This window comes from Amphiura filiformis, chromosome 5 (genome assembly GCF_039555335.1).
Source record: "Amphiura filiformis chromosome 5, Afil_fr2py, whole genome shotgun sequence".
In the NCBI taxonomy this organism is placed as follows: Eukaryota; Metazoa; Echinodermata; class Ophiuroidea; order Amphilepidida; family Amphiuridae; genus Amphiura; species Amphiura filiformis.
This window is the reverse complement of record NC_092632.1, coordinates 55,855,817-55,871,038: the sequence shown is the minus strand read 5'-3', so window position 1 is coordinate 55,871,038 and position 15,222 is coordinate 55,855,817. Positions and strand designations below refer to the sequence as shown.

At 35.6% G+C, this 15,222-nt stretch overlaps 1 protein-coding gene across 1 annotated transcript in view; it reads right to left on the bottom strand.

Moving 5' to 3' along the window:
• Window positions 1-3,785: 3,785 nt before the first annotated feature.
• LOC140153410 (protein DVR-1 homolog) overlaps window positions 3,786-15,222 on the bottom strand; it is a 36,552-nt gene continuing 25,115 nt past the window's right edge. Inside the window, exons 2-6 of the mRNA XM_072176164.1 lie at window positions 12,557-12,755; window positions 11,535-11,683; window positions 9,739-9,957; window positions 8,752-8,828; window positions 3,786-7,361 (exon numbers count right to left, since the gene is read on the bottom strand). Coding sequence (XP_072032265.1) covers window positions 7,101-7,361; window positions 8,752-8,828; window positions 9,739-9,957; window positions 11,535-11,683; window positions 12,557-12,755 — 905 coding nt within the window. The 3' untranslated portion in view covers window positions 3,786-7,100. The remainder of the gene's footprint in view (window positions 7,362-8,751; window positions 8,829-9,738; window positions 9,958-11,534; window positions 11,684-12,556; window positions 12,756-15,222) is intronic.

Sequence of the window (15,222 nt, the reverse complement as noted above, 5' to 3'; positions counted from 1 at the left end):
AAAAAGTTGCAGTAAATATGTACTGTATATTGATTTGAATTCAGCGAGAAGATAATGGCGGGTTTCCGTTTTACATGCTTGCGTTTAATATTCATTGATAGCTGTTAATGCAGGCGTATTTCATAACATCTGCGTTACTTTTTACGAAGTCTTTAGCAATGTATAGAGTGAAATGCATTATCATATACATGAATTGATCTCCAGTTATTATATAGATAACTTAACTATAACGAAACTCTTTTGAACCACAACTCATGTACAATATTGAAGCCTAGTATAATACAACTAAACTTTATGTGGAAATTGATGCAGTAATTCACAATTATGGTATAATTATTTTGATTAATGTGGAATAACGCAGTTTCTCAAATTTGCATTAATTACTGTGAATGTACTACAGTACAGTAAGCATGATAAGCGATAAAATTAGCAGAATGATTTGTGCAAGTCACCCTAGTACGATAATTGCCTAGTATTTTTTTTGTAATTTTGAGAACAAAGTGCAAAATAGCATGCATTCAAACATATTTATTCACCAATCTTTGCACAAGAACAAATGATAATGAGACAAATGAAAGAGGATAATGAGACGAATGAAAGGGGATAATCAGAAATAATTAGAGTGATTACGTAACTGGTTCATGCTTGAACCACATTTTGTACTCCTTTTCCTCAAAATCTATAAATTATGTATATAGGCCCCCTATATTATTTATAATAATATTTATTTATCTATAAGACACAATGCAATAATGTTGAACGTGTCAAGCAATATGAAAACAATAGGGCCTACTGATAGTTTGTTATAATTGTATTTATTTTGATACAATTTAAAGTTCATGCATGTTCAACGGAAATTGGTATAAAGAGAAGTACCAATTAATTAGTTTTTGTACATTTTCGCTCGCCTATGTGGGGCACACACGTTCAAATTCATTGGGCAATATCAAAGACCGTAGATACAAGAGCGAATACAAAATCTACCATTTTGCAATGTACAACGGTAGATTTGTATCCACTCTTGTATATCTACGGTCTTTGATATTGCCCGATAAAATTGAACGTGTATAATACTTAATAGGCCGCATAGGTATACGTTATTACATTGAAGGAGTGTTCTTTTGCCATTGTGGACAAATAATTGTGAATGATTTCCACATATCATTTGAGACTTACTTGCTTGTATATTATTATAAGCTATTATAAATACTTCACTGAGGACATAAAGTTATTAATGATACATTAATATATTCACACCTTTGATGTGTATGTTTTTGTCTTCGTAAAAATATGACCAACGATAATCTTTTGAATCGGTTTGTTCAGTATTGAAGCAGTGTTCTTTTCACATTTCGAAAATATTTCCTAAAACAATACAATGGTTTTGAAAGAAGCGTTAATTGGAACTTGTTAACGACAGATCTTTTGAACTAGAAAATAATATAAGTGAAATAAGGGAATGGTAAAACAAACCCAAATGTATCTTTATTTTGTACTTATTCGCATGAAGAGATATGCAAATAAACTTTGACAGCCTGTCAACTGATCAAATTAAGTTGTACATTATGTGGGCCTATAATTTAAGAAAATAATTTTTCTCCTATTAAGGTCAAGTGATTTCATTTGGTGTCGACATTTTTAATGGCCATACATCAATAAAATCTGAATGAAAAATGAACGGTATATTATTTTGTAGTGTTGTATTATTTCATCGGTTAATGAACAAAGGTATAGCTTAAGTGACGACATTTGTTTCAAAATGAACAAAGATATCAATAAACCCATATATATCACTTATTTATATCAATAATGCTTTATACGGATTGGTATAGGACCAGCTGTTGGAATAAATATCAGGTAGTCATTTCCGCTTAATCGTTTTTGGAAGAACAAAGCTATATGATATAGTTGAACATTTCGTGGATCGATAATGTAAACGGCACGCGAGTAAAATCAATTTTATTGTTACGTAATAAGTGATTTCATGGCTACTGGACTTAATTAACTAGAGGAGCTAAAAGTAATTAACGCAACCAAGGAAAATAATAAGGTTGGATTGCTGTGCTAAAACACATTACATTGCTTCTTGTGCAAAGCCCATTATGAATATTTAATGATGAAACGTCGCTTAGTCCAATTGTTTTTTGTAAAGATCCGCCGATTGAAATTAGATCAGCATGATCAGGGTATAGAAAAAAAAACACCACCCGGTAATTTCGTTTTTTGTCCATTCGTTGTTGTTTTTTGTTCGTTCATTTATTCTTTCATTCGCTAATGCATTCATTCATTTATAAAGTGTAATACCTTTAATGAGACGTTCAAAATGCAGAAATATCACCTATCGAAATACTTGTTTCTCATCCAGAAGTATAATTAGAAGGAAGTCGCACAGTTTCAAACAAATTCGAAATATACTTTTTACAATCACAACTTACAATCATTGCAAAGTATTCAATACCAAACGTTGGCATAATTTTAATGATTGAGAAGATTTTGCCCAGCTGTACGACAAAGAAAGTATTACTATGCCGAATATCTTTGGTTGTTTAATTTCTTTTATGATACTGAAGAACACAAGGAACCATACACGATACATGTATCAAGAATTAATCGCAACGTAGGAAAGTGAGTTGCAAAGTTTTCGTTCACGAATTAAAATTATATTGGTCTCACCGTCTCAGGTTCCAGTATTAGATTTAATTTACAAAATAATGTTTTGAACTTAAATGGATCATCTTCACCACGATAGAAATAAATTATCAACCCAACATTTTACAAATTCAAGCAGACCACAATACTGACAATAATCACATTTAAAATGTTTTATTTAAAGTATATACAGTTCGTTACATTAAAACCTTTTAATAACATTTCATTATAACAACGGGTGTTAATCTTTAAATAGTGTAAATAAAAGGTCCAAGCCTTAAAAATTCATATACACAATAGAATACTTTACCTATGTACATTCTAATAAGTTTGAAAGCACATATTGATCAAATTTGGATGTAAAAGGTGCCCTTATGATGTGTGACATATCTACACTTCTAACGTGTTCCTTTCAAACTCTTTCATAATACTTAAATCATACATATCAAAATATTACATTAGAATCATATTGTACAATCATGTTCACTTAAATTGTAGCGGTCATTTTCTCACAAACAGAAACATTAACAATATGCAATGTACTATATGGCTATATACATGTACATACATAAAATGAATGAAACTGTCAGAAGTATGAAAGAGGTTTACACGGTTTTCCAATAGAAACGAGTCCCAGCAGAAATGTTTCTGCGTCCAAACTGCAATTTCGTAATATTTTGGATATTAATTTAGTTTTGTTGCAAGTACCAAGCTAATTATTTTGTCTGCAACTTGAGTTGTAATGTTCAGTGTCATCTACAAGGATTTGTTGCAGCGCCCCCTTTCGGGTTTATCATCTAGCACACGGCACCAGCTGACTTTGGGTAGTTGCAGGAGTCAGGACTACCACTTGCGATCGTTGCTGAAATTACACCTCATGCATTCACGGTACTATTATTATCATGCAGGCATGATGCAGCAGTCATGAATTTGATTTGGTACCTGGCTTTTTTCTATTAGAAAATGGGGAAAAGGATTGTGCATTGACTGAGTAAAACAAATCCAGTTGTGTCTTACAGATTTGAGTGAGACTCGTTGGGGTTTTTAGTTGGACCACCTTGGTCTGGGAGGACATTTTAAAAATGAATTTAGAAGAGCAGCAACGACACCACTTGCATTACATTCCAGTCTCCAGATGTTAAATCTACATCATATGCAAAATTTGAGGAAAAATGAACTGGTCTTTACATGTAGCCCTATGGAGAGAGTGCCCGTTGAGGGCGCTATAACCCCATTTTAGGAACAAAAATGTGATTTAAAAAAAACCGGACTTGTGCAAATTTTCTAAAATTTTCAGAGTATGTAGTATGAACATGTAGAAATATAATCAAGTAGTTACCCTATCTGCTCTTCTCCGAAAAAATAAAAAGTCCTATACCTCAATGATAATGAAACCTAGGTGCAGTGTAGTACAATGTTAGTAAAATAATTTTGTCGTAAAAGGGTAGAGAGAAACTGAAGAAGCATAGTAACTAGAAAAAACATCAAAGAAGAACAACGGACTTGGAAATGTTAATATAACATACTTTACAAACTAACTATGTACTATTATTATACACATAATATGATGGACACGTCTTTCAATTTGGCAGGGTCTGGTTATTGTGACTTGGGTCAACTCCTGATCTCAACAGCTGTGAAAACAAGAATGCTTTTAAAAAGGCAGGACGTCAGTTGCACTGACTGTATCTTATTATTTTCACAGACCCGGTTCAATCGATCTTTAAAGTTTCATGTACCACCCATATACGCACAACTATATCAAATCAAATGTAAGATTGGTCGTTAGTCTTTGGGAAACTTAACGGACCCAGAACACACATAACAAAAGAATATTTGTTTAACAGTCAAATAAATAAAATAATTCCAAAATAAATATGAATTTTGAAATTTGAACAAAGACATATTAAAACACAATGTTATTCACCATTCTAGAAATTACAAGCACTAAAATATTTAAAAGTGAACATTTTACGAGTTTAGAGTAAAAGTATTTGCCTGACAACATCAAAAACAAAAGGCTGATTTTCAAATTAAAACTTGAATTTGCAATGTTCTTGTTTTTCAAGTAACTGCATCAGTCAGTGTGTATTATAGAGAGGCCTCATCATTAAGCTCTCCTGTATGCCATACAATAGGCTTCAAACTTGTTTGCTTGTTTGTTTGTTGTAGGCAATCGCAGGAATCTACCAGAGGAACACAGGGACCAGCGATTTTCACGTAGCACGAAGTAGATTAAAAATAATCTAAAATCAGCTCTTTCTGGGATCCTTCTACCCTCTGAAAGGAACAAATGCCCTATAGCTGGTTAGAGTTAAATGTGTTCGATTTTTGGATCATCGTCGATGTTGTTATTAATGAATTATCAACTAATAAACAGAATTGGGGAAAATTCAAAGATCATATAATAATTTGAGATAGTCAATTATCTACGGTATTTCATAAATAAGATCCGAGGAAGCATCGATGGTTGAGTGACTAGATCCAAGTCCAACTAATTTGGTTCTATTGCCTGCGCGTCTTGCCTTGTCGTAATTTTTAAATTATTTGTAAAACTCGCCCAATTTCCAACCTTATTAAGAAACATCATAAATTTATAATGTAATGCAAACGGAGAGACATATCTATATACATTATACAATGTTAACCACGAGTGACGAGTAGTCATGTTGCTTTCTGAAAACTATATTACATCTAAAAAATGAAAGTGTTGGCATTTTACAATTTATGTTTAAAAACTACTTAGTTATATTACATCTATCAAAATGATCAAATGAAAGTGTGAGCTTTGACGGTTAATGACCTAAAATCGCTGACTTATCTAAAATATATTCACAATAACTTATATATTAGGGCCCGAGTATTCATTTATAGTTCGATGTATTGCGTGTATTTTTACTGTTGCGACAGCGACACAAACGTCACGAAGAAAAACAAAGTCCGAACAAAAGCAGTCATTTAAACGGAAAATCGCATACAAGTTTGTCGCAACGGAAAATGCGGGCAAAAACATGGGACTGAATTCATTGAAGGCTTACATTACATAATTTGTTGGCAAATTGAAATTCCAACAGAATTCATAAGATTGTTGCAATTGTCTCTGACAGAGTGCTAAAATGGTAGACTAGCAGTATAGTATAAAACTGACAATTTGAGTGACACCGTATGTTACAAAACTGACCAATTGTCAAAGGATAAGACAGATAAATTGGAGAAATGTGGTGTGGTGGACCACATCCCCTGTGGTGACTGTACTTCATCTTACATCGGTGAGAGTGCCCGCTCACTTAGGACGCATCTCGTTAAACATCATATTGAACATGGGAAAACCCCGAGGAAAACGCCATAATCCCCAGTCAATGAACATGTGGCTCCATCCACTCTATTAATTGGGAAATGGTTCATATTTGGGGCAGGGAGGAGAATTGGTTTCGTAGAGGCGTCAAAGAAGCCATCCACATCAAGCGCAAAGAGAGTGATTTAAACAGAGACCAGGGACACCACCATCATCCACCCACCTATGACTCTGATCCATTCATCTGACCGTCGTACTACATCCGTTGCTACTTCCGGTCAGATGACCCAGTTTCCCGCTACCATCAAAACCAACATCAGTCGGCATTGAAGATCAGTGGATGCTGGTCGCAGGCCACCAACCTCCACAATGTAAGCCGTGAGAACTTGGTTAAATTTGTACTTTCTCGATATGACCAATTTGAGTTTCACAGTACCATGGTAACTTTGGATGCTCTAATTCCAGTGATGTTATGTGTGTCAGTACAGTCACTCATACGAGAGTCGTGACAGTCGTCGCGTTGTTTATACAAAATTACGAAAATGTGAAGCTTTATACATTTGAAAGATAAACCAGACTTGTCATAAATTATCGGAACAGTAGAAAAATAAGCTCTGTCGTGACGTTAATCGCTATACAACTCTGGATATGGCTTCAGCGTCATGTACGCAAAACACTAAAATTTTAAGCCGTTAGGGGCCAAACAATACCAAATAATCTGTTATCAAATGAAGGTGTCAAAGTTAACAACGAAATCGGACAAATCGTCATCTGTAGGTTGTTCGTGTTTTAACCCTTAGGCCTAGGCAAAAGAAGTGAAGTTAAAATGACCATTCATTTAAAAATTCACCAAAACATCTTTTGCGACAATTTTACATGTATACGGCGCCAGAGGAAAGCGCAGAATTGTTTTTGGATACACTGGGATGCGTTCACTAAATCACTCGCTCATCTCACTCATTCATTCACTCACTCACTCGATCGATCGATCACCCATTGCCGCAAAATGTGATGGTAAATTACTGAATTATCAAAATGTCGGAAGTATTCTATCACACATTTTCCTTTGGATACAATAGATCGCGACTACTGCGCCGGTAGGACAAATATAGAAGACTTCAGGCTTCTTGCAAAACACCACCAGGATCTACACCAATCAATGACATCCACACGCTCTAACTACCATATTGCGATATTTCTTCAGCACGACGTTTGATCCCTCATCGAAATACAACACTGAAATAGCAGTAAGTTTTGTAGGTGCGCAACACGGTTCAGGTACGAGCTGCGGACTCATTAAATGTACAAGTGTCTGTACTATTGCATGATTTGTGGCGTTGAGATGTGCATTTAGCGGAAAAGCACATTCACCATGACAGTAGTAGGCGGAATAACCTTCTGGAGCTATGATCCAATCCTGTATGGCAAAGAAAATTGTAAAAATCGGTTAAGGTTTTAGACTTTCGGTAAGACAAAATTAAATTGATACAAATATATATAAAAAATCAAAGAACTGGCCTTCCAGAATAGGTAGCTGTTACTATGAGTTTCATGCTTAAAAGGCATCCGTCAGACGACACAAAGAAATGCTTTGAAGGGACCACCATCTCTTGGGAATGTGAATGAATATACATTCCATGGTGTCAACACAGCCAAAGTCTATCCCAGAGTCAGTCTGTCTATCTTACTGTGAGCAAAAAATTGTTACAAACATATATATGAATATTGATTGTGCTCAAAACTGGAGATTCTTTGAACTGCTTCCGGAACAAAGCGAATAAGTTCTATTCTTTCCCAAACTGCTTCTTATTCTAGAAAACCCAAAGAGATTAGACTTTTGAGAAATCCAAAGTGCTTTCAAATTAAAAACAGGGCTGTTCATTAACACCAGCAAATAGCTGGTATTAACTTTCATAATATTGCAAAATTACACGCCCGGCGAACTTCGAGAAAGCTGCATGGTCGTGGTGTAGCAATTTGACCTTCTCAATCGACCACAGTAGCCTATATTGGGTATGCATTAGTCCCTGTAATGTTTACCAGTTACTTTCCAGTCCGTTTAACGTTTGGTGCCGAAAAAGTTAAGATACGCACCTGTATTCCCCTGTTTAAAAACCTCTGTATGGAATTTTTAAGCTCACTCTTTTTAAAACTTCACCCTATAATAATTTAGGTGTACGAGGTCAATACTACACTAAAATAAAATTTTCACAAGGTCATGTCTTAAATGCTGTCTATCAAAATGAACCAAAATTACACACAGGGCTACTTCAATACTCTACTTTAAACACATGTCAGTAACCAAGCAGTTGTCCAACTGACACAACAGCAAAATACACTGACATGGAACAGCTTCCTGGACCACATTCACAGTTCAATAATTGGCACCCAGCACAAGAAATCTGTGAGAATGTGAACAAGGTCCTTGCACAGATGATAATTCGCAAAGAATAAGTGGAATAGTATGGAATAAGGCCTATTTCTTAAAGAAAGTGTATGAAAAGCAGAAAGCAGCACCGTTTTGTAAATTAATATCATCTGTTCAATGATTCTCACAGGTTTCTTGTGCTGGGTCCCAATTATTGGGCTGTGAATGTGTTCCAGGAAGCTGTTCCATATCAGTGCATTTTGCACTTGTGTCCGTTGGACAACTGCTTTGTTACTCACATGTGTTTAGAGTAGAGTATTGAGGCAATCTTGTGTGTAATTTTGGTTAATTTTGATGGACAGGATTTTTAAGATATGACCTAACGAAAAATTATAATTTTTTTTGGCTTAGTGTATAATACATATTCAGTAATACTTACATCCCAGCCTAAGTCTCTGAAGCTGACGTACAGAGTTCGCTTTTGACATTCACGTTGGCTCTTCAATGCTAGGGAATCTGCAGAAAATAAATGAAATGTTGTTTTCATAACTATTATTTTCAGTGTTTCTAAAACCTCATAAATCATTTGACGAAATCATTTATGTATTTGATAATTAAATCATATACACTGCCGTGGCCTAGGAACTTTACAAAACTTATCTGTTCTGACCTGTATTTATATCTTCTTTTTACATTGCTGAAGAACTGTTGGATCCGTGAGTAAACAAAACATCAACAATTATTAGTCAATAATGCAATAAATTCAGTATCCGGAGTTTATGAAACAAAATGATACTTTTGCATTCGTAACTGCTTCTAAGATTCAGTTGCTACAATTCCAATTTACGGGAGTATCATTCTTTATTATAGAGAGGTTGCGATTTCAACACGCCGTGATCGTACGCCCGCCTATGTATTCAAAATCAGCGAGGTCGTGTATTTTATCCAATTTGAAGATTTTACACGTACAAAATGAACGTGCAGACAACGTTCAAAATGCAAATTCACTGTTTCTTTTACATGCATCAAATAACAGGGAATTATAAATCACTTCCGGTAGTAATATTTACTTCAGTTCAGTTCTCTCCAAATGGAGAATTTTTTTACTATGTTTACAGACTTTATATTATCAAAATGATTGGTACCCATCAGTTTCCAGTGACACGATATTATTCACGAATTTGAACTCCGACGAGTATGTTCTGTTTTTCTTAGTTACCAGACCATCTGCTCAGATTCTGATCGAAAGCTTGAACGCGAAAGTCCACCTCGCCGTCCGAAGGGGTGGGGTGATTTTAGGAATCATTTGATTTTCTTACCATCAGTGCATGTATGCTGGGTGATCTACAAATTTAAAAAAGTAGTCCTACTGATCGGACTACTCATGGTTACCACAAACATAAAAAAGTAAATTTAGTCGACAAACCTGCAGCCTGTCTGTGATTTCTCCTTTCAAAATCCGACTCGGTCGATTTTCTGCGCGAGTTGCGAGATCGAGCCCTTCTGGATGATGAGCCGCGCTTTTTCCTGATGTGAGGCGAGATAGCTTCTTTTGAAGATTGGAAAAATATAACCATGAATGGAGCCTTGTCTTCGTCGGTATCGACGCCTACTATATCAGCTTCACTCGGATCAAGTTCCTCTCCTAATTATAATGAACAACGCAAAGAAGCAACAGTTTAGAAGTTTTGATGTTTCATATTGTTTTATGATGATTTAGACGACGAAGAAAAGAAAGAAGCACAGTAGTAGTAGCAATTAAAGGATGAAGATGAGAATATGACGAAAAAGTAGGAGGGGAGGAAGAGGAGGAGAAGAAGTACCGTAGAATTCCGTCTAGAAGCATATATGCCTCTAAACGAGGGTTTTTTTAACGAAAGATATGAAAGGCCAATACCCTTCTCAAAAACATTGCATAGATTGGTCTTACAAATACATGTTTGTACAGCCGCCTTTATCAGTAATATAGTTGTTCAAACTCCAAATAACGTTTTTGTTGAGAGTGTCTGCCTCTTATCTCTTGTGTCAAAAAAAATCTCGTTTAGAGGCATATGCTTGTAGACGGAATTTTACGGTATACGAGAAGATGAAATACACACAGTACACGAAAGTATTGCAACGTTGCTGACAAAAAGAATTCTGTAACTGTAAGTCGACCATTGATCCAATAGCCTGTCGATTTCATATGATAAACTGGATAGAAATGTTCGTCGTTCTTTGCCGAAATAAATAGGCTAATAAATAGGATGAAAGATGTCACTTCATCGTGCGCCTATTCAAGTGCTTACAATGGTGGAAAGACGGAAATCCGTTTGAATACAGTGACGAGAATCTTTAGTCCACAAAAGGTTCTGATGCCTTTACAATGTTCTCTAAATGGTTTACTTGGTTTTTACTAGGTAGCAGGAAAATGATGGCAGAAGAATGATTCGTGTCGGGTGGAAGGAACTTCAAGATCGGGAGGACTCATCACTCAGAAGAAACAAGATTACGCGGCTAGCCCATAAGGTTGATTATGTGTTTAAATACCATTATGTCCTTTATGGAGTAACCACGTGACCTTATTGTTGCAATTAAAATTGCCGAGTTCTCCAACCCTTACAAGACGTCAGCCATCTTTGACTGGTATTTACGTCTAATCACTCTTCTTCCGTAACGATTTACCTTGCAGAAACCGATTAAACCATGCATTTGGCGACCATCTATGCATCTGGACATTTTATGGACTAACGTTTCTTGGTCTCTACAGATTCCCGTCTTTCCGCTATTGTAAGCAACGGAATAGGAGTATGTCACCACAAGTGACACCTTCCATCCCATTTATTACACTACCGGGCCCTAACCTTACTTACTTTATGCAAAGATTATTTCCATGCAGTATACGTCATATCATGTGAAATCGACAGGATATGGGATCAATGTTCAACTACAGTTTGCGGAGTTTTTCAGCAATGTTGCAATATTTTTGTATTTTTGTATTGAATTTGTATAGAAAAAAAAAAGATGATGATGATGACCCGGGGATTATGAAGAGGTATTAGTGCTACACAGTATTCGATGCTACCATCAAACATGTCAAATGCACATTTTGGCTCTCATATCAAAACAGATTGGAATACTTGCTTGATATTTCCCAGGAGGAGGATGCACGGGGGTTAAGCGTCATGCAACTGGACTATCAGCGTTTAAAACAAGAAATCGGACTATGATCGGGGAACATACCTTGAAGTGATTCCACTCTGATTTGTAATAACAGTGGTTCTTCTGGGAATGCCTGCCATGTATTACTTGCTGTAGTGACATCAAATACCAACCAGCCTGTGTCTTCCGTAGTTATTAAGCTGCCGTCAAGATAGTTTAACGTCCTTTCTCTTGAAAATGAATTGATAGAACTTGTCAATGACATAAGTAACAATTGGTGATATTAAAATGGCGTTGCAAAAAGTGGTAAAACTAAACTGCCTTAATTCTTTGCACATTTATTGCTCATATCCTCTTATATCTCATATTTTGAACCAATATCATGAATATACCGTTTCCTTGTGTGTATTTCGTGTGCAAAAAAGATGTTGCATGAAAAAGTGGTAAAACTACATCACATTCATTGTGCATAATCTAATATTTGCTTAAACATTTATTTTACCGAGGTTGTTTCTTTGTTTGGGCGTGTAGGGGTGTGGTGGGGGTGTGTGTAATGGGATGGGTGCATTCGTTTTTCTCTTGTTTTTATGGATAGTATTTTAATCTTTTTAATTAAAGATTTTGCAAAAAGTGAGTATGATGGGATGTGTGTGGATGTGGGGTGTCCCCGGGGGGGGGGTGTTGTACTAAGTATAAATGACCATACGGGGACGTGCCGCAAATATGGGTAGCATTTTCGGCCTTTTAGTATATCAATGATCCCTTTTTCAAAGCCTATTTTGGTATATGAATGGGTCCTTTTTTCAAAATTGTCTAATTTTTTCGTAAAATAGCCCAATTTTCCTCAATGTAGCCAAAATTTTGGGAAAATGTGTAAAAACTAAGACAATTTAGGTTAAATTCGGCCGAACATTTTGACTTTTGGTATATCAATAGGTCCAGATTTCTTGAAAAATTGGTATATTTATGGGTCCACTTTCAAATTCTCAGCGGCACGTCCCTATACCAAAACCAAACTTGAGTACTTGGGTGTACTGTGTGCAGGTGTGTGCTGTGTACTAAGATGGGGAGTGGGGGAGTTGGAGTTTGAGGGAGTGCATTACCTTTGTCCATCCTCAACCTCTGGTATTATTTGGTATACACTCAATCTGTATGTGTTGTTATTTCTTCTGTTATTCGGTGATGTATATCTATAAAGTCTGAGTTCAGCTGTCGTGACGATTTCCGTCTCGGGTATCCGTGTAACGTCGAACTGATAGCGATGACGACCATGTTTTTTAACTGTACTCTTTTTGTAATTAACTGCAAAAGAATAAAAATGAAATTGAATTACTACATATATCATATGTATCATTGATCATGCTTTAGAGGCTTATTCAGTCATACCAGCGAAACTGTAAAAACAAATGTGTATTAATTGCCTAAAATTAAAGGATAAGTCATTAAATTGTCGTTGGGTATTTTTGAAATGAAAAGTTTGGCAAAAAACGAGGAATAAGTTTGAAGCTCCATCCAAATACATGTAGGCTAGCTAATTTCTTTGTAAACCTAAGTAGAAAAATTACAGATGTCTTATTTTGTCTTTTCATTACACGGCTTTCGGCTTAACCAAAACTGCAACATCTTTTTATGAAAACTCTCTATGATTTTTGTCTGACATCAAATGTTTTGCCAACTAATTATTATTATAATATTATTAATATTATTATTATAAGCAAATTTCGAGGTTCACATTTTAGCTAAAAGATTGCTTTAGTGTAAATAGAGTGAGGTTATACTCTTTTTGGAGTAAAATTTGCTCTTAGAAATTCAGAAGGAAAGGAGAGGAAATAATATTACTCACTGCGTGTAGTTCATGAAAGAGTGAACTTTGATAATCATAGAGTATTTTTGTAAAATTGACAATAATTGACTAATTCCAATCTCTAATCTCTTTCAAATCTATGTTTTTTGTTTTGCCCAACAAAAATCTGACACTAAAAATGAAATCTTTCCACTCTCAGAGACCTACATTTAATATATTAATTATTATGTACTGCTCATAATCTTGCAGTGTGCCCTCAGTCTATATCCGGGTTGTATTGCTTCCAAATAAACTTGTTTCACGCCCTCAACTCTACTTAAGCAGCCATTCATTTTCTTACAGTCGGTAATTTTTCGAAGAGCACATTAATGGTAGTCGCTGAATCAATCACCGTTTGCCTTTCAGCTTACGTAATCATCGGGGATCATAAGAGAATAAAATTATTTGAACTTAAAAGGGCATTTCGTGATCCACAGCATCATCCCCCTACTTTTATCAAAAAAAGTTGAGATTTTTATATCACTGGAAACCTCTGGCTACATATTCAATGTTTTATGTACAAAAAATTTCTTACAAATTAATTCGTTTAGGAAATATATCGTGAAATTTGAATTTCGTTCTGGTATACCAGAACGAAATTACAACACATTGTCTATGGAGCAGTGTAATACACATAATCATGCATAACTTGCAAACGCAAAATCGGAATCAACTGAAATTTTGGAAATAGGCTTTTTTCGTGGATATTTACCGAAAATGTCATAAAAAGAGGATGCTAGGATCACAAAATACTCCTTTAAATGAAGACAAACTTGTACAACAATCATTATTTCAAGTCAATTACCTTTTTAGTTCAAACAAAACTAGACACGTATAGATATCCCTATGACACATACAAAAGTCATCATGATTTCTCTAAATTAAAATATATGAAAATGATAATTATTGTTTATTTATTATTAAATTTCGTTACATTATGTTACGATATTGCTATATGATTAATATGAAGTATATTATTTCATAGATTTTAAATGTAATACAAGTTGAACATGTTGAGTATACATACACAGCGGTATAGAGAGGATACCCACCAGGGTTCACAACCCGGAACAGTTGCAATTTAGTAATTACTCGTAACTTGGTCAGTCATAAAACGTTTAATACTATAAAAAGCTTTCAATTGATCAAGTTTTGTGGTAGTCACAGCAAATTAACATCATGTTGTTTGATCTAAAACATGGCACATCAATAAATACAGAAATTGGGCCTTTAAATAGAACCTGTAGAAAGACCCAATAATTATAGCCTATGCGACTCAGAAGCCGGATGATGCGCAGGGTTAGGGAATTCAAGCCGGAATTCAAGGTGCTTGCAAAAATTGCAATGCATAATGTGTTGTTGAAAGGAAAAAAACACGAAAAAGACCAAGAACTTGGCTCGTCACTGCTACATCAGTGGCGTAGCGTCATGTGCCCGGGGGTGGGGTGTTGGGGGGGGGGGGGGCACGTGCCCCAATCGATCGGAAATTTTTAAAAATCCCATAGGAAAATTGGCGAAAAACGGCTTGTGCCCCCCAAGTAGATCCGGTGCTCCCCCAATCATGGTCGGTGCCCCCCCATGTGATGACCCACGCTACGCCACTGGCTACATGTACGGTGGTCCGTATACTATAAAATGTGACGTGTCATGTCAAAAGGAGACACTTTTGGGCATGATCGTAAATGGAGAAATAGCCATAAATCTGCCTGGGGGAGATTTTTTTCACAATTTGGGTTTGTTGCGAATTTGTGATGTTATTAATGTTTAAAATGTTGGCTGATAGTTTCAGACCGGAATATACGGTAACTGGCATCTTCTATTTTTTGAGACATTTTTCTAGGTAATTCCTACTCTCAACATTGTCAATAATATTTTTAAAGGCCGATATTTCAATTTCCAATTTTATAATGCCAAAACTTACGAACT